Here is a 26,474-nt window from a genome sequence, read left to right as displayed (position 1 = left end):
TTCAGTATGTTGTCACAAACCATAATATTGCGTGCTTTCCCCACCTTCAATCTACTTATTTTTTTATGAAGAACATATTAATTTTTATACGTCTACATGTTTTTCATTCTTTGGGAGGCATATTTCCCATTTGACAAAAAGTATTCAGAGTGAGTGAGTGAGTTGGGGTTTAACGCCGCTTTAACATTATTCCAGTTATATCACTGTGAGTCAGCTTAATGTGGGAGGAAAGCCCGAAGTGATGCAGGTCTCAGACGTTTACCACTTCGGTGAAACCCACGAGCGCGGGTATGGTGCTGACAAACCTAGAAACATAATCGGGGCGAACCGGGATTCGAACTCACAATCATAGGTTTCTGGAGTGCCCAAGGGACGCAACTCTGCACAGCGAATCGCGGCGCCTTAGACAATTGGGCCACCCGTGCCCCAAAAAGAATTCAGAAAAAATCGAGCTTTAAGATATTACGGATGCTCACTCCCATGGGACGAAGGAGGGGGTAGGTTTTCAGTCAGTTCATTAATTATGCAAATTCGTCGTTTTCAGGGCCAACTGTAACCAATGATCATTAAAGAGAAGAGGGTAAATACAACGTCCATGGGAGTGTCATATTAATTCATCTGATCTATACTTGTTGACCAAAGTAAATACTCATCCATGCTGATAATATGTCGTTAAAACAGACAGAAGCAATATATAGCATTTGCAATATCTTTATCTTTCTATAATTTAACGGATGAATGATAATCAGGTGGTATGATAATGACAAAAGAATTACCCCCTCAAGCAGTGATAATATGATTTTTTTTCTCGTGGCCATTAACGTTAATGTGTTTCTATGTTTCACTCTCAAATGTTCGAAAACGGGTTCTCCGTTTTCAGCACCATCTATTCAGGCTTAAGACTTAATAAGCATTGGCTATAGTAAAATCGTGTTTGGTTGAGTGACTTGAACAAAACGATATGACAATCGCCCAAACACCCCAAAACGGGGATATAAGTATCTAAAATCTGCACATGTGTCACATTGTCGACGTCGTTGGGAGGTAAAACCATGAAGGCGGCGTTGTCTGTTTTGTTGGTTTTCGTGGCTCTGTCCGGATCTTCAGTGGTCCAGGGTTTGAGAAAATCCAGTCTGGAGATAGAACTGAAGTCACTGAAGAAACTCTTTGAGGCAGCCATAAAACAGATGCGAACAGTCGACACTTCTGTTGCAGAATTCTGTCCTGCATGCGAAGGTAAGGAAAGTTACTTGTGTCAGAAACATAACCATTAAGATAGAGGCACATTTGGCAATATTTATTCAGGTTTTTGTTGTTTTTTTGTTTGTTGTTTAACGCCGCACTCAGCAAAAGTCCACCTATATGACGGCGGTCTGTAAATAATCGAGTCTGGACCAGACAATCCAGTGATTGACGTCATGATAGTCGATCCATGCAATTGGGTACGATGACATGCATCAACCAAGTCAGCGAGCCTGACCACCCGATCCCGTTAGTCGCCTCTTACGACAAGCATAGTCACCCATGGCTTGTTCCACAAAGCGTCTTAAAGTCAAGATTGTACAAAGTCAGCAGTTGAATCACGACCGTCAAAACGCCGGAGAGGTTTTTAAGAACAGGGCCAATCCTCGTATCACGAAGAAACTATTGAACTAAATGGAAGCGACAGTTTGAAAATCTTCACTCACAATTTAAGTCACTGCCAGGCTGTACAGATGTCATGTATTCGTGAAACGGTTGATATCACGCTACGCATCCAGTATCTTCCGTTGTCTGTGAGGTCAGAGCAGAGGAATCCAACGTTGTGATATAGAAAATGACTTCTTTTTTTTATGTCAAACACCCTCTGTGTAGTGTTTTTTTCTATAGCAAGGGGTGTTTGAAAATAAAATACAAAACATGACATGTTGGATTCTTGTGGTCGAAGTCATGCACTAAATCATTCAAGCAAATAGTCGTCCTCCAAGAAATGTGTGAATACGCAGGTATACATATAGTAGTATTTATTATGTTGTTGGAAAAGTTATTGGATCACTGTATGAAGGATAGAATTGAAGTAGTGCTTGTTTCAAATATGAATTTAAAATAACACTCAACAAAATATCCGAGATGACTTTTTTTCGTCTTCCGAATGCATACGAACCTCTGGAAATAGACTTTATTTAATTATTTTTTTCAGAACTAAAGTTTCAAATTTTGTTTTAAATTTTTTTCTTTGATATTTTATAATAGAATGGAGACTGTTCCAGTCTACATGAGGGGTGCCTTGGTACAACTTTAATTAGAACTTGACATAACTGTGGACGTTACATATGATATATATCTTCTATACGCATACGTTGATAAGGCTTATTAAGACAATTATGCTCTACTTGCATAAGATTTAAATAGAATTTATCACATATCAATGACTTTGATTGATATGAAGAGACTATTTCAAGCTTATTTTTCAGTGAATCTTTTGGAAATCTTTCCTTTTGCCAAGTATGCAACTCAAATAACTCAAAAACACCCGATTCTTTCATATTACTATAGTAACTTTGTCAGGACATAGGCGGTGGTGCGGTGGTTTGGGTCGAACTAATCACATAAACTTTTACTGATATTGTATATATAAAACTCAAAATAAGTTAAAGAACATCCGATTCTTTCATACATACCATGGCAAATTAACTTCAGTAATATGAAAGAATCGGGTGTTATTTATCTCTTTTTTAGAAGTGCATGTTAACATTGCCTTTGCAGCAGTCAGGGAATCCAAGAAGAATTTAATGTTTCTTTCAAAGAATATTTAGTTGTTTGTAACTGACTGACCCTTGTTGAACCTTTACGTATCTGTGTTTAATTACAACACATTATAGAAACATAAGTGATATTAATTTTGAGCTTTATTCTCCGTCAGCTAGACGGATATCCACCAATTCTACATTTACCGCCAAAGAAAATATGTCCGGCCAAAAGAGAGTATATATACACCAGAAATTTGGATTTGGCCCCAAAATGTCATCTATGATACCCGTATCAAATACATCACCATCAAATAACCATTTCTTGTTTGTTTTATTTTTAGTCACTATCTTACATGGGTGTATACTTTCTTTTGACCAGCAGTATATTTTCTGTGGCGGTAAATAAGGAATAAGGTATGAGAGAGGCCATTATAGTTGTGTATTAGAACGTTAAACTAAAGACGTCAAAGGGTGAGCTGGTATTCCGGGGCACCACTACCAGGGGGGAACTATGGTGGAATCAGCTTGTTCTGTTTCACGTGCATACCTATTGGAGTAATACTGGAATTTAGAAAGCAGCGTTTCGATACGGCCTGCAAATAACCGAATCTTGGGCCATAAACTCGTGTTTGGCAGCAACGACAACAATCAACGCCTTCGAGACACAATGGCACCTCCCAGCTATACCTTTGCTGACCTCCTCCATGGTCTTGTGGGCAGAGCGTCTGCCTGGGTGAGTGAGTGAGTGAGTATGGTTTTACACCGCTTTTAGCAATATTCCAGCAATATCAGGGCGGGGGACACCAGAAATGGGCTTCACACATTGTACCCATGTCGGGAATCGAGCCCGGGTCTTCGGCGTGACGAGCGAATGCTTTAACCCCTAGGCTACGCGACCACCCCTCATCCCCTGACAGCGTCATACAAAAAAGACGATAAACCGATTTTATTTTTTGTTCCTTGGCATAAGGAAATAGGACAAGGATCGGTCGGTTTAGAGATAGTATGCTGTGTCTGGGTAACTATGGAAACTGCGGCATGGTATTTAAGTGGGCTATATAAGTCCGGGTTAGTGCAACCAACCACACGCGCATGCACTCGCATGCACGCGCATGCACACGCACGTCGCTATATAAATGTAATCATCTTGAACGCGACGTTAAACACCATTTATATCCCTCCTATTTGTAGCTGGCTATTACAATCACTGGGTACGAGGCACCTATTCGTGCTCGTAATCCAAGGGGAGGTTTCTTTTACAGAATAATGGCAGGTAATTTGACTTGATTTCAATTTTCAGACGAATGTGCAGATGACTGCCTGACCAAGTTGCTACGGAGGTTCGAGGAGCGCCTTCAGCGTCTGCAAGAGGTCATCAGTAAACTGGAGAAGCTTGCTTGTCACGAGTGTCCTGGCGAATTCTGGACTGATGCAGCAATTATCACCCCCGATAGTACGTTTACCAACATATAAACCAACGCACATACACATACACACACACACACTAGCACGCATACGCGCAGACACACACACGGACACATCCACACACGCACACATAGACACATCCACACACACACACAGGCAGACACACACACGCATTTATACTCACACGCAGACACACATAGGCAAGCACTGACATACAAACGCACGCACGCAAACAGAGAAACTCACGCACACATACACACGCGCACGCAGAGATACACACGCACATGCTCAGACACACACGCAAGCAGACGTATACACTAAGACACATCTGCACAACACACACAAACACATCCACACACGCAAGCACACGTACACACAAACACACATGTACACGCACGTACATATACAGAGGCAGACACGCACAATTACTCACACGCACACTCACACCATACAACCACTCACACACAAACTCACTCACACACACACACACGCACACTCACACCATACAACCACTCACACACAAACTCACACATACACAAACACACACACACAACATGTACATACACACACAAACGCCCGCGCGCAAGCACGCACGCACGCACGCACGCACGCACACACACACACACACACACACACACACCATACTCCTGGTATAGAACATAGAACCTGTAACCATACTCTGCCTGTCGAAGATGGCGGTTGGCTTGGTATTGATAGAGAATTTAGAACATGTAAACTGTCGCAAGCTATAGCCGATGAATTCCACTACCTGTTTAAATGTAAAGCTTTCCGTGAATCTAGATTTAAACTTGTCTCAAATAAATAATAATGTTGTCTCAAATAAATAATTAAGTTTCCGAATATAATAAAAAACAAAACAAATAATTGTTAAGTACCAGAAATGTAAAGGAAATCAAGAACCTTGCAAAATTCATATGTATAACAGATAAGTACCTTGGTGTGTATATATGTGTGTTTATGGATGTGTTTCTGTTTAAATGTTCGTAAAAAATAAAATAAAAAAATGTTGAAATGTCACCAAATATTTGTACGGTATAACCGTCATCTTGTTAAATATCAATTATAATCATGAAACCTTTTCTTCTGTACCACCGTGGGGAGTTCTTTCTGAGAAAGAAATGATGATTGATGACTGATTGAGATTTGAGTGCGCACTGATTGAGTGACAGGAGAAATAATAATATAGCGATGTGAGCATGCATCAGTGGGAAATACAAAGGCCCATGATGTATACTGTTCAAAGTGGCTTTAAACACAACCCACACACTCACCGTTCATTCGCTATTGTCATTAGTAAAGCAGTAGTAGAAGTAGTAGCAGTAGTAGTAGTAGTAGTAGTAGTAGTAGTAGCAGTAAGATTAGCAGTAGTAGTAGTAGTTGAAGTAGAATAAGCAGAAGTATAGAAGCAGCAATAGTAGTAGTAACAAACTCAGTATTGTTGTTTGTAGTAGCATTAAGTAGGAGTAGTAGTAGTAGTAGTAGTAGCAGCAGAAGCAGCAGTTCTGTTTCCAGCTATATGACGGCGGTCTGTAAATTATCGAGTCTGGACCAGACAATCCAGTAATTGACATCATGAGCATCGCATCACACAATTGGGCTACGATGACATGCACCAACCAAGTCAGCGAGCCTGACCACCCGATCGCGTTAGTCGCCTCTGACGACAAGCATATTCGCCTTTTACGGCAAGAGAAGCAGCAGTGGTAGTAGTTGTAATAGTAGTAGCAGTCATGCGTAGTAGTAGCAGTAGCAGCAGTAGTTGTAGTTGCTGAAGCTCGCAGCAGTTGATTGAGCAACAATAGTGGCTAGTCTTTCAGTTCTGTTGTAATTGATTTTCAGAAAATGGATGTAGGTTCTTCATATTCCCTTTTTTCGACCAGGTATCTTACGTCCGCGGGAAACCCCTGTTGCACAAGCACCCAGTCTAACTGATTTTGGAGGAGTCAGTGCCATGTCCAATGCGTTCACCAGCCGTAAATCTGTCGTGGTTGCCACCAATGAGCACATCTACCGTGACGCACCCGCCGTCGACGTCAGCGCCGGGAAGACAATTCTTGCAATCTCCTACGACCGTGTGTCCAACAGCCTTTATTCTGTTGAGGAGGCAGATGATGATTCCATTACAATTGTCCGTAGAGATGTTGATGGTAGCAACGAGGCAGATATCAGAACCTACACTGGTAAGTATCACACAGGTGGGAGGGGCGGAAGACATCAATGTTGTATCTGTAAGTGATAGGTAACAAGTGTTATCACTAAGAAGGGAGGGGCGGAAGACATCAATGTTGTATCTGTAAGTGATAGGTAACAAGTGTTATCACTAAGAAGGGAGGGGCGGAAGACATCAATGTTGTATCTGTAAGTGATAGGTAACAAGTGTTATCACTAAGAAGGGAGGGGTGGAAGACATCAATGTTGTGTCTGTAAGTGATAGGTAACGAGTGTTATCACTAAGAAGGGAGGGGTGGAAGACATCAATGTTGTATCTGTAAGTGATAGGTAACAAGTGTTATCACTAAGAAGGGAGGGGTGGAAGACATCAATGTTGTGTCTGTAAGAGATAGGTAACGAGTGTTATCACTCAGGAGGGAGGGGCGGACGACATCAATGTTGTATCTGTAAGTGATAGGTAACAAGTGTTATCACTAAGAAGGGAGGGGTGGAAGACATCAATGTTGTGTCTGTAAGTGATAGGTAACAAGTGTTATCATTCAGGAGGGAGGGATGGAAGACATCAATGTTGTGTCTGTAAGTGATAGGTAACGAGTGTTATCACTAAGAAGGGAGGGACGGAAGACATCAATGTTGTGTCTGTAAGTAATAGGTAACGATTGTTACCACTCAGGAGGGAGGAGTGGAAGACATCAATGTTGTGTCTGTAAGTGATAGGTAACGAGTGTTATCAGGAGGGAGGGAGGGTCGGAAGACATCAATGTTGTGTCTGTAAGTAATAGGTAACGCGTGTTACCACTCAGGAGGGAGGAGTGGAAGACATCAATGTTGTGTCTGTAAGTGATAGGTAACGAGTGTTATCACTAAGAAGGGAGGGACGGAAGACATCAATGTTGTGTCTGTAAGTAATAGGTAACGATTGTTACCACTCAGGAGGGAGGAGTGGAAGACATCAATGTTGTGTCTGTAAGTGATAGGTAACAAGTGTTATCAGGAGGGAGGGAGGGTCGGAAGACATCAATGTTGTGTCTGTAAGAGATAGGTAACGCGTGTTATCACTCAGGAGGGAGGAGTGGAAGACATCAATGTTGTGTCTGTAAGTGATAGGTAACGAGTGTTATCAATCAGGCGGGAGGGATGGAAGACATCAATGTTGTGTCTGTAAGTAATAGGTAACGAGTGTTACCACTCAGGAGGGAGGAGTGGAAGACATCAATGTTGTATCTGTAAGTGATAGGTAACAAGTGTTATCACTAAGAAGGGAGGGGTGGAAGACATCAATGTTGTGTCTGTAAGTGATAGGTAACGAGTGTTACCACTCAGGAGGGAGGGTCGGAAGACATCAATGTTGTGTCTGTAAGTGATAGGTAACGAGTGTTATCAATCAGGCGGGAGGGATGGAAGACATCAATGTTGTGTCTGTAAGTGATAGGTAACGAGTGTTACCACTCAGGAGGGAGGAGTGGAAGACATCAATGTTGTGTCTGTAAGTAATAGGTAACGAGTGTTACCACTCAGGAGGGAGGAGTGGAAGACATCAATGTTGTATCTGTAAGTGATAGGTAACAAGTGTTATCACTAAGAAGGGAGGGGTGGAAGACATCAATGTTGTGTCTGTAAGTGATAGGTAACGAGTGTTACCACTCAGGAGGGAGGGTCGGAAGACATCAATGTTGTGTCTGTAAGTGATAGGTAACGAGTGTTATCAATCAGGCGGGAGGGATGGAAGACATCAATGTTGTGTCTGTAAGTGATAGGTAACGAGTGTTACCACTCAGGAGGGAGGAGTGGAAGACATCAATGTTGTGTCTGTAAGTGATAGGTAACGAGTGTTATCAATCAGGCGGGAGGGATGGAAGACATCAATGTTGTGTCTGTAAGTGATAGGTAACGAGTGTTATCAATCAGGCGGGAGGGATGGAAGACATCAATGTTGTGTCTGTAAGTGATAGGTAACAAGTGTTATCACTAAGAAGGGAGGGACGGAAGACATCAATGTTGTGTCTGTAAGAGATAGGTAACGAGTGTTATCAATCAGGAGGGAGGGGCGGAAGACATCAATGTTGTGTCTGTAAGTGATAGGTAACGAGTGTTATCACTCAGGAGGGAGGGTCGGAAGACATCAATGTTGTATCTGTAAGTGATAGGTAACAAGTGTTATCACTAAGAAGGGAGGGGTGGAAGACATCAATGTTGTGTCTGTAAGAGATAGGTAACAAGTGTTATCACTAAGAAGGGAGGGATGGAAGACATCAATGTTGTATCTGTAAGTGATAGGTAACGCGTGTTATCACTCAGGAGGGAGGAGTGGAAGACATCAATGTTGTGTCTGTAAGTGATAGGTAACAAGTGTTATCACTAAGAAGGGAGGGGTGGAAGACATCAATGTTGTGTCTGTAAGTGATTGGTAACGAGTGTTATCACTCAGGAGGGAGGAGTGGAAGACATCAATGTTGTATCTGTAAGTGATAGGTAACAAGTGTTATCACTAAGAAGGGAGGGGTGGAAGACATCAATGTTGTGTCTGTAAGTGATTGGTAACGCGTGTTATCACTCAGGAGGGAGGAGTGGAAGACATCAATGTTGTATCTGTAAGTGATAGGTAACAAGTGTTATCACTAAGAAGGGAGGGGTGGAAGACATCAATGTTGTGTCTGTAAGTGATTGGTAACGCGTGTTATCACTCAGGAGGGAGGAGTGGAAGACATCAATGTTGTGTCTGTAAGTGATAGGTAACGAGTGTTACCACTCAGGAGGGAGGGTCGGAAGACATCAATGTTGTGTCTGTAAGAGATAGGTAACAAGTGTTATCACTAAGAAGGGAATGGCGGAAGACATCAATGTTGTGTCTGTAAGTGATAGGTAACGAGTGTTACCACTCAGGAGGGAGGGTCGGAAGACATCAATGTTGTGTCTGTAAGTGATAGGTAACAAGTGTTATCACTCAGGAGGGAGGAGTGGAAGACATCAATGTTGTGTCTGTAAGTGATAGGTAACGAGTGTTATCAATCAGGCGGGAGGGATGGAAGACATCAATGTTGTGTCTGTAAGTAATAGGTAACGAGTGTTACCACTCAGGAGGGAGGAGTGGAAGACATCAATGTTGTATCTGTAAGTGATAGGTAACAAGTGTTATAACTAAGAAGGGAGGAGTGGAAGACATCAATGTTGTGTCTGTAAGTGATAGGTAACAAGTGTTATAACTAAGAAGGGAGGGTTGGAAGACATCAATGTTGTGTCTGTAAGTGATAGGTAACGAGTGTTATCACTCAGGAGGGAGGGGTGGAAGACATCAATGTTGTGTCTGTAAGAGATAGGTAACAAGTGTTATCATTCAGGAGGGAGGGGTGGAAGACATCAATGTTGTGTCTGTAAGTGATAGGTAACGCATGTTATCACTCAGGAGGGAGGAGTGGAAGACATCAATGTTGTGTCTGTAAGTGATAGGTAACGAGTGTTATCACTCAGGAGGGAGGAGTGGAAGACATCAATGTTGTGTCTGTAAGTGATAGGTAACGAGTGTTATCAATCAGGCGGGAGGGATGGAAGACATCAATGTTGTGTCTGTAAGTGATAGGTAACGAGTGTTACCACTCAGGAGGGAGGAGTGGAAGACATCAATGTTGTGTCTGTAAGTGATAGGTAACGAGTGTTATCAATCAGGCGGGAGGGATGGAAGACATCAATGTTGTGTCTGTAAGTGATAGGTAACGAGTGTTATCAATCAGGCGGGAGGGATGGAAGACATCAATGTTGTGTCTGTAAGTGATAGGTAACGAGTGTTATCAATCAGGCGGGAGGGATGGAAGACATCAATGTTGTGTCTGTAAGTGATAGGTAACGAGTGTTATCACTCAGGAGGGAGGGATGGAAGACATCAATGTTGTGTCTGTAAGTGATAGGTAACAAGTGTTATCACTCAGGAGGGAGGAGTGGAAGACATCAATGTTGTGTCTGTAAGAGATAGGTAACGAGTGTTATCAATCAGGCGGGAGGGATGGAAGACATCAATGTTGTGTCTGTAAGTGATAGGTAACGAGTGTTATCACTCAGGAGGGAGGGTCGGAAGACATCAATGTTGTGTCTGTAAGAGATAGGTAACGAGTGTTATCATTCAGGAGGGAGGGTCGGAAGACATCAATGTTGTGTCTGTAAGTGATAGGTAACAAGTGTTATCACTAAGAAGGGAGGGGTGGAAGACATCAATGTTGTGTCTGTAAGTAATAGGTAACGATTGTTACCACTCAGGAGGGAGGAGTGGAAGACATCAATGTTGTGTCTGTAAGTGATAGGTAACGAGTGTTATCACTAAGAAGGGAGGAGCGGAAGACATCAATGTTGTGTCTGTAAGTGATAGGTAACAAGTGTTATCACTAAGAAGGGAGGAGCGGAAGACATCAATGTTGTGTCTGTAAGTGATAGGTAACAAGTGTTATCACTAAGAAGGGAGGAGCGGAAGACATCAATGTTGTGTCTGTAAGTGATAGGTAACAAGTGTTATCACTAAGAAGGGAGGGGTGGAAGACATCAATGTTGTGTCTGTAAGTAATAGGTAACGATTGTTACCACTCAGGAGGGAGGGATGGAAGACATCAATGTTGTGTCTGTAAGTGATAGGTAACACGTGTTATCACTAAGAAGGGAGGGACGGAAGACATCAATGTTGTGTCTGTAAGTAATAGGTAACGATTGTTACCACTCAGGAGGGAGGAGCGGAAGACATCAATGTTGTGTCTGTAAGTGATAGGTAACGAGTGTTATCACTAAGAAGGGAGGGACGGAAGACATCAATGTTGTGTCTGTAAGTAATAGGTAACGATTGTTACCACTCAGGAGGGAGGAGTGGAAGACATCAATGTTGTGTCTGTAAGTGATAGGTAACGAGTGTTATCACTAAGAAGGGAGGGACGGAAGACATCAATGTTGTATCTGTAAGTAATAGGTAACGATTGTTATCATTCAGGAGGGAGGAGTGGAAGACATCAATGTTGTGTCTGTAAGTGATAGGTAACGAGTGTTATCATTCAGGAGGGAGGAGTGGAAGACATCAATGTTGTGTCTGTAAGTGATAGGTAACGAGTGTTATCATTCAGGAGGGAGGGGTGGAAGACATCAATGTTGTGTCTGTAAGTGATAGGTAACGAGTGTTATCATTCAGGAGGGAGGGGTGGAAGACATCAATGTTGTGTCTGTAAGTGATAGGTAACGAGTGTTATCACTAAGAAGGGAGGGACGGAAGACATCAATGTTGTGTCTGTAAGTAATAGGTAACGATTGTTACCACTCAGGAGGGAGGAGTGGAAGAGATCAATGTTGTGTCTGTAAGTAATAGGTAACGAGTGTTATCACTCAGGAGGGAGGAGTGGAAGACATCAATGTTGTGTCTGTAAGTGATAGGTAACGAGTGTTATCACTAAGAAGGGAGGGACGGAAGACATCAATGTTGTGTCTGTAAGTAATAGGTAACGATTGTTACCACTCAGGAGGGAGGAGTGGAAGACATCAATGTTGTGTCTGTAAGTAATAGGTAACGATTGTTACCACTCAGGAGGGAGGAGTGGAAGACATCAATGTTGTGTCTGTAAGTGATAGGTAACGAGTGTTATCATTCAGGAGGGAGGGATGGAAGACATCAATGTTGTGTCTGTAAGTGATAGGTAACAAGTGTTATCACTAAGAAGGGAGGGACGGAAGACATCAATGTTGTGTCTGTAAGTGATAGGTAACGAGTGTTATCATTCAGGAGGGAGGGATGGAAGACATCAATGTTGTGTCTGTAAGTGATAGGTAACGAGTGTTATCATTCAGGAGGGAGGAGTGGAAGACATCAATGTTGTGTCTGTAAGTGATAGGTAACGAGTGTTATCATTCAGGAGGGAGGAGTGGAAGACATCAATGTTGTGTCTGTAAGTGATAGGTAACGAGTGTTATCATTCAGGAGGGAGGGATGGAAGACATCAATGTTGTGTCTGTAAGTGATAGGTAACGAGTGTTATCATTCAGGAGGGAGGAGTGGAAGACATCAATGTTGTGTCTGTAAGTGATAGGTAACGAGTGTTATCACTAAGAAGGGAGGGACGGAAGACATCAATGTTGTGTCTGTAAGTAATAGGTAACGATTGTTACCACTCAGGAGGGAGGAGTGGAAGACATCAATGTTGTGTCTGTAAGTAATAGGTAACGATTGTTACCACTCAGGAGGGAGGAGTGGAAGACATCAATGTTGTGTCTGTAAGTGATAGGTAACGAGTGTTATCAATCAGGCGGGAGGGATGGAAGACATCAATGTTGTGTCTGTAAGAGATAGGTAACGCATGTTATCACTCAGGAGGGAGGAGTGGAAGACATCAATGTTGTGTCTGTAAGTGATAGGTAACGAGTGTTATCAATCAGGAGGGAGGGGTGGAAGACATCAATGTTGTGTCTGTAAGTGATAGGTAGAAGGTGATTTGAAGCAAGGTCTGTAGTCCATACGGCAGATCTGCGGAATCTATGACCCGTTTAGGCTACACGAAATTACATTTAAATTCAGTATATGTACACGGAAAGAAGACAAAACATTCGAATCTTGTCAGAATTTCCAGATCTGGGAGGACACAATCAAGGCACAGAAGCGTTTCTTGGCATTTGATCAAGATATTGGACCAGCACAAAAACATGTCTTTCCCACACTTCTACTAATCCTGCAGACTGGGGCTGGTCGAGGACATGTCGTAATATGTGGATACCCAAGTGGACAACGCTTGGTAAAGCACAATAATGGAATCTGTTTCGGCAGATAATCTAGACTGATTATTACCTGGCGACGTTTTATATTTCCTTGAACTGGGTCCATGTTCCTGATGATGGAATGCAGTCGACCGAGTTTCATCCAAGCTCAGTAGCATTTATCAATTATATTTTACTTCTAAGCAGCAGAATCTCTGCATTTGTAAACGCAGCAGAAAGTAACACATGGTTATCAGATCAGTAAAATCACAACACAGCGCCAACATGTCCTGTAATCGTCATTTTATCCCTAGTCCATCCTTTTTTCATCCATTATCATCATCTCTTTGTATTTCTGTAATAATCTGTTATTTTCGAAAATCCTCTACTTTTCCTGGAGATCACACATTCATACAATGTCATCATATTCGATTTATTTAAATCTTGTCAACTTATCCAAAGCCAAAAGATATCAATAATATCGATAGCTGCTGTACAAATGGACAATTTCTGAAAATTAAGTCATTTTGGCGGCCATTGTGGATTTTCGTCACCACAAGGGGGCGCCGCATACTAGATTTGAATTTTATGCAGCATTGTTGTAATTAATCCTAAAATAAATTAATGTGATAATTTATATAATTGACCAGATAATTACGATATATTGAGTATTGAGTGATATCTTAAGAGATTTCAGCCATATGATGCAGGCCATCTTGATTTTAGGTCACTTCCAGGGCACGTGGCCGAGCTGATCAATATCCAGAAATGTTTGGAATGGTTCAATGTATACGTGTGTCATTTTTGGTGCGTTTAACCCGAAGTGCAAAATTTTCGGCATAACCCTTTGATGCATTTGAAAAACTATATCAAATGTTATATAACCAGATAGGTATTGTGCATGTGTTGTAATACTAGATACCCTATTAGTCTGTTCATTGATGTTTCTTTCTTATTAAATGTGTTTATTAGCGTTTCCAACTTAATATAATTTCCATAAGCCAGATATTCCGTGACTTAAAATGTCCGAGGGAAAAAAGGAAAATGCTGACATTATTTCCATATCTTTAACAAAAAATGTTTTTGCAAAAGTGTTCATTTGCCTAGGGAAGCCCTTGTTTGACAATAATAACCTTCAGGTTGAGATACTCATATATTTTAAAAAATGCAGTGAGTGAGTTTGGCTTAACGCCGCTTTTAACAATATTCCAGTTATATCACGGCGTGTCAGCTTAATGTGGGAGGAAAGACCGAAGAGATTCAGGTCTCAGACGTTTACCACTTCGGTAACAAACCTAGAAACATAATCGGGGCGAACCGGGATTCGAACCCACAATCATAGGTTTCTGGCGTGTTCAAGGGACGCAACTCTGCACAGCGAATCGCTAAAAATGCAATATAATGGGACGCAACTCCTAGAAAGGAATAAGAATTTCAATGAATTTCGGCGGTCATCTTGTAAATTAATACGTGGGCCAAGAATATATCTTTGTTAATAAATATGTTTAATTTTTTTATGATGTTTCTGACAAAAAAAGTAAGCTTATACAAGGTAATAAGAGTCTATTTACTTTGTCAAGAGTGAAAACAAAATGAAACAAGGCCTGAAAACTACTACTGATCATTTTCAAAATGTGATGACTGGTGTCTGTAACAGATAGGCAAACGCTGTTAAAGTAGCTGTTGATGGAAACTTGATCCTGCGTGTTTTAGCTCAACACGCTCCAGTTGATCTGACGTTTGACAACAGTGGTGTGATGTACGTCCTTCTAACCGAGGGAAATTCCAATTACATCGAGCAGATAGAAAATGTCACAACCACTCCCGTCGTCACAAACATGGGCGCTTCCCTTGGTCATGGCAGACGACTCGCCATTGATTCAGCCAATAGGTGAGTAGCGCGTGGCCATGCTGACTGCATGATGAACACTGAGGTATATCGTGAGTGAGTGAGTGAGTGAGTGAGTGTTGCTGACAAATCAAAATCATAATCGGGGCGATTGTGGAAAACAAACGTGATCAGCGGATCCTCGCGATGTTAAGGGAGGCAAATCTTCACAGTATATTGAGACACCTGACACCACTTGTCCACCGTCCCCAGACAAATCATAAAGCGAGAGAGTGGCAATGTGGTCTGTGCCCATTTGCCCAGCCGGGGGTGATTAGTGGTATTCAAGGTGTGGAAAATGTATTTTGTAAGTAAGGTAAACACAGTAAGAAGTATGAACAGTATTCCTTTTATATCGAGGTATAACACAAAAAGACAAGAAGGTGTGAAACAATACAATTAAAGGCAAAACAATCAAGGTAAAGGTATGTACATAAACATGAGGTGAGGTGAGGTGAAATGGGGTTTAACGTCGCGTCCAAGATTATTGCACTTATATAGCGACGTGCATGCACGGACTGATGCCGATTTATAGTGCTAGCTCACTGAGATACCATGCCGCAGTTTAACATGAATACCCCACTCTGACACAGTTTACTGACTCCGAGCCGACCAGTCCTTGTTTTAGCCCCTTGATACCGAGCGCCAGACAGGTAACAACAAGTACCATCTTTTAACGTCTTTTGGTATGACGCGGCCGGGGATCGAACTCCGGACCTTCCGCTCTCCGGGCGGACGCTCTACCACTAGACCACGGAGGCGGTCTCATAAACATGAAATCTATTTCTCATTCTTTGAAGGATAATATATTACACCTCCTCTACGGGCGTCAGCGCATTCGACATCAGCGCTAACACCCACACCAAGATCAGCGACGCCACAAGTGCTGTGGGTATTGGATATGAAGCTGAAGGTATGTTGAGGGTTATTGCTAAATGAATGTTTGTCTCGATGTTTCTAGATAGGTAAGATATCCGTAGAATAGATCTGTACAAGGCCCAAGTCTTAAGAAGGGACAATAGTCATACATCTCTCTATGGGTTGTAATGATACATACAGGTGGAGCACTTTCTGATAGAGTGGTAACGACGCGTTGAGATCCGGGGTAGAATAGGTCTTCAACAACCCATACCTGTCGTTTAAGGCGACTATGCTTGTCGTAAGAGTGAGTGAGTTGGGTTTAACGCCGTTTTTAACACTATTCCAGTTATATCGCGGCGTGTCAGCTTAATGTGGGAGGAAAGCCCGAAGTGATGCAGCCTCAGACGTTTACCACTTCGGTGAAACCCACGAGCACGGGTATGGTGCTGACAAACCTAGAAACATAATAGGGGCGAACCGGGGTTCGAACAAACAATCATAGGTTTCTGGCGTGCCCAAGGGACGTAACTCTGCACAGCGAATCACGGCGCCTTAGACGACTGGGCCACCCGTGCCCCCGCTTTTCGTAAGAGGCGATCGGGATCGGGTAACGGGATCGGGTGGTCAGGCTCGCTGACGTGGTGGTTGATGCATGTCATCGTATCCCAACTGCGTGGATCGATTACTAGTATCATGATGTCAATCACTGGAATTTCTGGTCCAGACTCGATTATTTACAGACCGCCATCATATAGCTGGAATATTGCTGAGTGAGGCGTTATACAACAAACAAACATCTTAACGTGGGAGGAAAACCTGAAGTTGTGCATGTTTTAGACGTTTACCGCTTTGATAAAACAAAGGAGCACGAGTTTGGAGCCGACAAACCATTATTCATAATTAGACCCAACGCAACTATTGATCCATATCATTACTATTTAATTTTGGCCCTTGGACCTAACTGAATCTCATACTACACATCCCGTGTTGCAGATGAGACGGTCGTGTACTGCTTCAGCGACAGCGGTGACGTCGTCGCCTACAACCCGGCAGCTCAGACATCAAATACGACATCACATGAAGGAAATGGCTGTTCGGACCTCGCTGTGAACAACCTGTTAACAAATAGCGTCACCGCTCAGACTGCCGGAGTTAGCAACGTCCTTGTTTACATCACCGCAAATGACAAAAAGTAAGTCAACTTTCAATGTCTGTTTAAAGGTAGTCATCAAGCGCTCATTACAAGCTCTGCTTAAACCCCAGAACGTAGCTTACATTATGCAAATATACGGGGCTTTTCTACACATAATTCCTAAATGGTGATTATATCCAGGGACTCCGTATAACATCGTATGCAGAAGCCCGTCATAACACTTGCATCCTGTGTAGAATGACAATTCCATTATTACGCAATTATGTCACGTGTTTTTGTTTAGTCTTTCAGCCTTTGGGTATGGTTCGATGACTTTCTTAATCATATATCACATAGTAAATAAAGGTAGTAATAATTTGTTTAACAGGTTCTTGTTACAGTCGGGGTCACCTGACTCAAAGTGATATATCGCTATTTTAGCTTCCATTATTGCCTCCAAAGGGGGGGGGGGGGGGGGGGGCACGGATGGCCCAGTAGTCTAGGGCGCCGCGATTCGCTGTGCAGAGTTGCGTCCCTTGGGCGCGCCAGAAACCTATGATTGTGGGTTCGAATCCCGGTTCGCCCCGATTATGTTTCTAGGTTTGTCAGCACCATACCCGTGCTCGTCGGTTTCGCCGAAGTGGTAAACGTCGGAGACCTGCATCACTTCGGGCTTTCCTCCCACATTAAGCTGACACACCGTGATATGACTGGAATACTGTTAAAAGCGGCGATAAATCCAACTCATTCACTAATTGCCTCCACGAAGTACGATGTTTGTATACTACTTTAAAAAAAGTTAAAGAACACCCGATGGGTATACCCCAAAACAATATCACTGCGGGGGGAGGGGGGACACCAAAATGGGTTTCACACAGAGTGAGGAATCGAACTCGGGTCTTTAGAGTCCCCAACGAACGCTTTAACCAATTGGCGACCCTACAGCCCTTAAAGAAGGAAGGGTGTTGGTGTAGTCTAATGGTTAATACGCACATAGGTAGAATATTTGAAACTCCCGCCTTTATATGACTGGAGTATTGCTAAAAGCAGCGGAGAATTCCGTGGGTCAGCCGACGAAAGTGCTAGAACTTGCTGGGGCTGCAACATTAAATCATCCTCATCCCCCTTTATCACAGTAGTGGTCAAGATTTAAGAAATTATTTTTTTCTTTCAGCGAGGTGTTTGTGTGCAGCCTTGACTCACAGACAGGCGTACCTCAAATGACCAGTGTGTTCGAAACCGACAGCACATTGACTTCCATCACCCTCGTTTAACAGTCCACCACCTGCACACATCCCCCTATTGATGCAAGGGCATGGCCGGATCCACTAAACACAATCAACCATACAGAAATATTTCCTTTAACAGTTTCGATTTTATTATATCTGCGAAATGATGTACCACTGATGAGATATCACTTTTTGAGGGTTGTTTAATGGATGTTCGAATCATAAGTATTACTCGAACTTTGAAATATGTGTATCGAGGTAAGCGTCTTTAAATGTTCAATGTGCTCTTAGTGTTGTGGCCTGTCCTGAATACTTTATTTTCATGTTATCCTTTGAAGCAGATCACCAACGCTTTGAGATATTAAAACGCATGAGAAAACGATGGTTTGTTTGTTGTTTAACGCCGCACTCTGCAATATTCCACCTTTAGGACGGCGGTCTGTATATCGAGTTTGGACCAGACAATCCAGTGATTGACATGAGCATCGTATACACAACATGTATCAACCAAGTGACCCTGACCACCCGATCCCGTTAGTCCGCCTCTTACGACAATGATATCCGTGGATATTTCATTAGATATGATTGTACGAAAAAACTATATAATTCGTGTTAACTTCGAAAATGTTTCATTTCACACCACAGGTACAGAAACTAACCTTTATTAGATGATATTTGTTGTTGCTATTTCGTATAAAGCACACCATACTAGCAATCACTTGGTTAGATGTGAGGTAAGGTGAGGTGAGGTAGAATAGGGTGCAATGTGCAGATTATTGCACTACTATAGCATGTGCATGTGGCTGCTTTCACTAGCTCGGACTAGTGCTAGCCCAATGAGATACTGTGCTGCAGTTTAACATGGAAACCCCATTCAGACAGAAAACGGACTCCAAACCGACTGGCCCTTGTTTTACCCCCCAACTGCAACATAATTAGGCGCCGTCGGGGCGTTGTGATTTGACGTGTTTTCATTGATATTTATGGTGCTCTTTACATCTTGTGATATGTGCTATAAGGACCTCCTACTCTGCTGCTGTATTTCAGCAGCATTAATCTGTGTTTTTTAGAAATGTTTATAGAGTAAAGAATTATTTTGAAGGAATATAAGAGCAAGATCAAAACGAAAAATATATAATATCGAGAAACATGGAACGTTTTTAGCCCCACTGTCAACACACATACCAATTTTCTAGATAAATTATTTTCCAAGAACAAAAACAACATATTTTCAACCACATAATTCTTCTTGCAAAAAACCCCCTTCACTAGTCAAACATTAAGAAAAACCCATTACACTTTCCTTTCTTCATAAAAATGTTGAAAGATGTATGTAAAATAAAATAATCTATCTCAATGAAAAATAGTAGAATTAATAAATTCGGCAGAAAATGGAAGGAATTATCAGCCTACTTATTATAATGTATGAGTCAATCCAATAAATGTATATTCCCGTATCTGATCATGTTTTAAGATATGATGAATTGCTACACTTTAATACTTCATGAAACAATGTTACATTTATGTCTACTGAATTGAAATAAAAATATTAAAAAATCAAACAAACAAAAGATCAGTGCATGTTAACCAAAAACAATGACTCAAAAAAGGTCATAAGAGGGTTGTGCAATATGACAGCCGTTGTCGGAAGGGTCATAAAAACTAATACACATATTTGAGGAGAGTAATGAAAAAAAAAGACAATTTATAATAAAAAATAAAGTGCTTTTGCATCGTATCTTTTCAGGGAGGGTCTTGAATGAATTGTAGAAGGACATGGGAGGGTCCTCCGAATATAGAACAAGCATTAGGGGAGGGTCATTACTTTACATTTGTGCATCAAAAACCTCTGAGCCCTGTAATAAATGACGTATCCCCAGCAAAACAACAAACACATTCAGTCTTATGTCAATTTTTTTAATGCATTAGGATGAATAATGGCACATAATGACTGGCCTTACAGACCTATTTTTAAGTAGGTAACATTCAGTTAAATCAAGAGAACAAACTCAAAGGACCTTAAAATAATCTGTCTTCTCTGAATATGCCACCTGGTACAACCCAAACAGTCATATCTCCTTGTTACTTGCTTCAGCCTACAAACTTTCTCACCGTGCAGCAAAGGTCATGGTTTTCATTGGCCAAAACAGCAAGGATAACTCTAAACTCAACAAGGGTTTGTTTGTTTGATGTTTAACCCCACACTTAGCAATATTCCAGCCATATGACGGCTGTCTGTAAAGAATCACGTCTGGACTAGAAAATCTATTGATCGACATCATGAGCATCGATCTACACAACTTGGCTATGATGATATACATCAACCAAGTCAGCGAGCCTGGCCATAGGATCCGGTTGGTTGCCTCTTATGACAAGCAAAGTCACCTCTTACGACAAGCATGGGTTGCTGAAGATCAATTCTAACCCAGGCCTTCAAGGGTGTAACAATGGTAGACAAGAAACCCATAAGTATTGAAAGTTTTCACCTTGCTGGAAATTACATTATCGCCAAGCATTCATTCCATCAAGATGACTAATAGAAGAGAGACCAGGCCACCAGGCTTCCTTCACTGTATTGATCATCTCCGCCACATTCAGTCTCCTTTCATAAACAAGGGAGTAGCTTCATATTTACGAGATTATCCACAGGTCTCTCTTCACATAACATATAACTAGCACCATTTGTTCCTCACCATGTCCCCCCCCACACACAAGGATAAAGTTAATCTCAAAATATATCAAAGTATTTTTTTTGTCCATGAAAACGTATTCAGTCCATTGTCCACCAAAATGACTATTGCAAATTAAATGAATACATGTCTGCTGTCATGAATTGAAAATATGTCAGGAACAAAAGCTGTGACAAGTGCTTTACTATTCCTTGTGACAAAGCAATGAAATATAACAGAGACTTGTGTCTCAGCTTGAGATTATATTAGACTATGGCAGTCTGACAATGCTGCTGAAGACTTGTTCAACACCTGCAGCACACTCTGTCAATGATATCGAGCATCACCAGCCCATATGGATGTCGTATTCCTTGTCACGACGCCCCCTGCCACCCCCACCTCGGAATGCCCCCCTCCCAAAACCCCCACTGATGAACCCATCATCCTCCCCACCGCCACCCCCACCCCCAAAGCCACCGCCTCCTCTTCTACCCCCACCAAAACCTCCTCCTCGTCCCCGTCCACCACGCCCTCCTCGGCCACCGAATCCTCCGCCTTCCTGCGCCACACGCTCTCTGTGGGCCTGATACCGTTCTGCCATTTTTATCAGGATGTCTGGGATCTCCTGGAATACAAACACAAAATGAGTGAGGGGTAATAATAATAATAATAATATAACCACTCTACACACACAAGAGGACTGACTCAGGAGGGGGGTTCAAAGCGGTGTTAAACCACCCTCCTGAGTCAGTCCTCTTGTGTGTGTAGAGTGGTTATATTATTATTATTATTACCGATAATAATAATAATAATAATAATAATAATATAATAATAATAATATAACGATAATAATATTTAATTATTAATAATAATAATATCGATAATAATAATAATAATATAACCACTCTACACACACAAGAGGACTGACTCAGGAGGGTGGTTTAACACCGCTTTGAACCCCCAGCCCCTACAATAGCAAAAGGCACCACTTCAGCCCCTGGTTAATACATGTACCAAGTTTGGATAAAAAATATTTCATGGTTATACTCCGGAAATGTCCGCATTATATGCCGGGGGGATAAAAAGGGTTGGAAAAATAACAAAATTTCTTATTTCTGTAAAACAAAGTTTGAAGGTTGTGAAAAAAATACATATATGGTGCTTTTAAGATATATTTGTTTCCCCTATTAATTTTTGTTAGGGTCATGGACTCCAAAAAACATCCCTTGTCTCACCTGGTCAGCTTCTGCCATGATGTCGATGAGTTTCTGGGCCTGTCGCCAGTCTCCCCTGGTGATGAATGTAATTGAAGTACCTGTATTCCTGGATAGAGAATACAACAGTCAGTGATGGCCTTAAGTGACATCTTAGAAGCTATGGCATCAATGAAGACTGAGAATGAATGAGCTGATTTGTGGATGTAAACTTGTTTCTTCTGTCAAGATGATGTTAGGTATAGGTGTTGTGGTACCTATAGTAAGCACGTGGTCTTCATGTACTGAAGGAGTAATGAAGTTGAAATCCTCACTTACACCCCTCAGAGGTACCTACCCTGCTCGGCCCGTTCTGCCAATCCTATGTACATATTCTTCAATGTTCCGGGGGAAGTCATAGTTCAACACATGCCTGAAAAACAGAACCAATCACAGCTGACTCAGGCATCTCAACATCTACAACATGGAGGAGACAGCCTATCAGCAAACGTTTTTGTAGCTTGTAGTGAATATTATTGAAGTCATGAATGTGTCTGCCTTAACTGATTTGAACACTATTTCTATTATATCACAGTACGTCTTAGATGTAAAGCAGTTTGGTGACACACATGAGCATGGGTATGGTGTTCTTTCTTAACATCTACAACATGGAGGAGACAGCCTTTAGCTTGTAGTGAATACTATTGAAGTCGTGAATGCGTCTGCCTTAACTGATTTGAACACTATTTCTATTATATCACAGTACATCTTAGATGTACAGCAGTTTGGTGACACACATGAGCATGGGTATGGTGTTCATTCTCAACATCTACAACATGGAGGAGACAGCCTATAGCTTGTAGTGAATACTGAAGTCGTAAATGAGTCTGGCTTAACTGATTTGAACAGTATTTCTATTATATCACAGCACATCTTAGATGTTAAGCAGTTTGGTGACACACATGAGCATGGGTATGATGCTGACAAACACCAAGTGCTGGCCTTCCCTAGAAAACATTCACATGTCATCCACACAGTCACCTTACTGTTCACATGGTTACAATTCATAGACATCCTCATCTCAGTGAGTTGTCAGCAACATACGTGATGTCCTTCACGTCAAGGCCCCTGGAAGCAACATCCGTTGCAATGAGAATTCGGACGGCTCCGGACTTAAAGTCACTCAGTGCAGCTTCTCGGTCACACTGCTCCCTGGAAAAGAAACATGTGACAGTCAGAGGGGCAACAGTGTTTTTGTTTGTTTGTTGTTTACTGCTGCACTCAGCAATATATCAGCTATATGACAGTGGTCTGTAAAAAAATGGAGTCTGGACCAGACAATCCACAGATTGATATCATGAGCATCGATCCACGCAATTGGGATACGATGACATGCATCAACCAAGTCAGCGAGCCTGACCATCCGATCCCGTTAGTCCACTCTTACGACAAGCACGGGTTGCTGAAGACAACCCGGATCTTCACAGGTTAGAAACCTACAAGCATGGGTATGGTGCTGACAAACCCATGATCATAGTCAGGGATTCAAACCCATGACCATGGAATTCCGACACACCTAAGGGACAACTCTGAATCGAGTTTTGCAGAGTCTTAGACGACAGAGCCTCCCAAGTTTTGAGTATGACTGGGTCTATCTATATTCTCAAGTACTGGAGACTTTAAGGGGGCTGAGGCATGAACATTGGGAGTGAGTGAGTGAGTATGTTTTTACGCCGCTTTTAGCAATATTCCAGCAATATCACGGCAGGGGACACCACAAATGGGCTTCACACATTGTACCCATGTCGGGAATCGAACCCGGGTCTTCGGCATGACGAGCGAACGCTTTAACCACTAGGCTACCCGACCGCCCCCAAGAACATTGGGGTCCATCAGGTACTTGGGAAAAACTAAATAAGTTTCCCAAACATAATAGTCTTCCAAAATTGAATTTTGGGGTTATCTTGCAGTTTATTTTATATCAAATATATTACTGACCTGTCGCCATGGATACACTGACACTCCACACCCTCCATAGCCAAGTCACTGGACAGGTCATCAGCTCTGGAAATACCATAGCATGCGTGTCAATCCAGGGATTTATCGGGGATTCTGAACTAAGTGCCCCTGGCAGGCAAACTGGCAGAAACCTTGTGAGTGTGACAAGTACTGTTAACATGTACCCACAACCTATTGATTTAGAAATTTGACAAGCAAATATGGAGTATTTCATTGAAACGGTACTATCCAATTTACTAGGGTTTCACGGTACTTCCTGATGATGCCTGATGCAAATACTCTCAAACTGAGAGCTGTCGGATACGATAATGAAAGCATAACTGTGTAAGATTTGATTTTATTTATCCTCAACTTTTGATTCAGGGAAAACAGCAACAAACATGTTCCTACATCTAGCTACAAACATCATTTCAGCCTTGGAACATGATAATCTTCCTCTTCTTGATCGATGTCATTTTTCAGCCAATATCCAAATTCACTTGATGTTCTGACGATAATATCTTTGACACTAATGGATAGTAAATTGTTTTTGGGGGGGTAAACAAAACTTTTGAACATTCAATAATATGATAAGTAATATTAAACATGGTGGACCATGTAACTGTGCACAGAAATATTTACACCCTTTGTTACTATGACAACCGATGATTTCAACAAATGATACTCACAAGACTTTCTTCCCCACAAACACAATCACTTTGTCTATGGGCTGAAGCTCATACTGGAGGAATTCAAACAGCTGAAAGTGAAATAAAACGTCATCAATATCATACATGCTCATTCTAAACTGTTGCATAGAATTCCCCAAAATGAGGATAACTCTAGGATAATTAATGGAGATAATCTTTGATGGTCCTTGAGATAAAAATGTTCCCTGAGTTAGAGGGCAATAAAGAGATATAGTACATAAACGATACACAAACAATGAAACTAAAGATTCAGATTTTATACCAAATACCATCTTGTCAACCACTAAATTTTAACATTATCAAATTCAGAAAGCTCAATAGAAAGCTCGGGTTTTGTTATTAAAACATTTTTACTAATTTTAGCATCTAGTTTGTTTGCTGGATTGATGTTTAATGCTACACTCAGCAATATTCCATATACATACAAAGACGTCCGATACAAAGTTTGATTAAATAAGACGTGACAGTTTCCTTACCCGAGGTTTCTTCTCTTCATCATCTAACATTTCAACCAGCTGTGTAACACTGTGGCAAGCCTACAACAAAGGGGGAGTGAGTCAAGTTTTCAACCTGTCGTTAGGAACACCCGTCATATTGTCATGATCACAGAAGAACGTCAGACACAGAAGAAGATCAAAAGAGATCTTAGATGTCTGTCACTAAAAACCCATTGCAAAAATTGCCTGAAGCATTCATACAATCCTCAGGCAAATCTCCAAAGGTTTCTTAACGTATCTGTAATGTTTGTTTGTTTGTGTCAACACTCGGCAATATTACTGCTATGTCATGTGAACAACGGACAACTGCATGGAGGAATGACACCACAACATTAGCTCCCTAGACTTTCAGTCGTATCAGCTAAAAATGTGAGTGTCTCTTGCTCGACATAATAAAAAGATGCAATATTACCTACGAAAACAAACATATCAGGGTTCATAAAAATCATATGTGCCCTAGGGTCATATCATGTCACTAGATAACAGTTTATTGTTACCAGAATTTAGACACTTGTGTCGTAAACATTATATGACATGTACACTCTACAATATCCCCTATTTAGTATCCGGACATATAGGGTCAAATGTCACTTCCCTCATATATTTTTTGAATATGCCTTGTTTGGAATTTCTTGATATTGATTTCATGCAAGTTAGATCACATGAGAAGCAAGAGAAGAGAAGGTTTTTTTGTAAGAAAGCAAATGAAATAATAAAATTGAACTGCTATTTAATACTAAATCATGGAGTGAGTGAGGTTTTACGCCGCTTTTAGCAATATTCCAGCAATATCACGGCGGGGGACACCAGAAATGGGCTTCACACATTGTACCCATGTCGGGAATCGAACCCGGGTCTTCGGCGTGACGAGCTAACGCTTTAACCACTAGGCTACCCGACCGCCCCACTAAATCATGGAAGTCGACAGTCTTGACGTTTTCGTTTGCTGATCAGTGTTTACAAACTTTAAAGATAGGACAACTCATGAAGCAGTCTGGCTAACGGTAAAAAAATTCATTTAGGAGTCTGGCTTATGGTCAGCACCTAGAGTGATTTACACGTTATGGCAATGCAATGTTTGTATTGGTTAATCATGATTGACCTGGTGAATATTGGCTTTTTGATATTTCACAATCCTTCTTTTCTGCCCTGTTGTTCTGAGAAACTCAGCCCATGCACATTACTATACTCATTCACCAGCCCCTGGACCACAGTGTGAGTGACAAGACATGTACCAAATAG

The 26,474-nt window shown here is 41.6% G+C and overlaps 2 protein-coding genes across 8 annotated transcripts in view; one reads left to right on the top strand and one right to left on the bottom strand.

The window, feature by feature from the left end:
* Positions 1–1,014: 1,014 nt before the first annotated feature.
* On the top strand, positions 1,015–18,545 carry LOC124143888. The gene is made up of 7 exons (XM_046513050.2): positions 1,015–1,236; positions 4,030–4,182; positions 6,056–6,355; positions 14,769–14,946; positions 15,744–15,856; positions 16,798–16,996; positions 18,111–18,545. The coding sequence occupies exons 1-7, from the start codon at positions 1,053–1,055 to the stop codon at positions 18,208–18,210; spliced, it is 1,227 nt and encodes a 408-aa protein (XP_046369006.2). The 5' UTR covers positions 1,015–1,052; the 3' UTR covers positions 18,211–18,545.
* Positions 18,546–20,068: 1,523 nt separating this feature from the next.
* The window catches only part of LOC124143490 (probable ATP-dependent RNA helicase DDX43), a 38,143-nt gene continuing 31,737 nt past the window's right edge, over positions 20,069–26,474 (bottom strand). For all 7 annotated transcript variants that reach the window (XM_046512494.2, XM_048400311.1, XM_048400312.1 and 4 more), the window contains 7 exons: positions 25,212–25,271; positions 24,715–24,785; positions 24,026–24,091; positions 23,132–23,239; positions 22,386–22,460; positions 22,070–22,157; positions 20,069–21,459 (listed from right to left, as the gene is read on the bottom strand). In XM_046512494.2, coding sequence (XP_046368450.2) covers positions 21,178–21,459; positions 22,070–22,157; positions 22,386–22,460; positions 23,132–23,239; positions 24,026–24,091; positions 24,715–24,785; positions 25,212–25,271 — 750 coding nt within the window. In that variant the 3' untranslated portion in view covers positions 20,069–21,177. The remainder of the gene's footprint in view (positions 21,460–22,069; positions 22,158–22,385; positions 22,461–23,131; positions 23,240–24,025; positions 24,092–24,714; positions 24,786–25,211; positions 25,272–26,474) is intronic.

The sequence above is a fragment of the Haliotis rufescens genome, unplaced genomic scaffold (genome assembly GCF_023055435.1).
Source record: "Haliotis rufescens isolate VD_foot unplaced genomic scaffold, xgHalRufe1.0.p SCAF_2, whole genome shotgun sequence".
NCBI lineage: Eukaryota > Metazoa > Mollusca > Gastropoda > Lepetellida > Haliotidae > Haliotis > Haliotis rufescens.
This window is presented reverse-complemented; position numbering and strand designations above follow the sequence as displayed.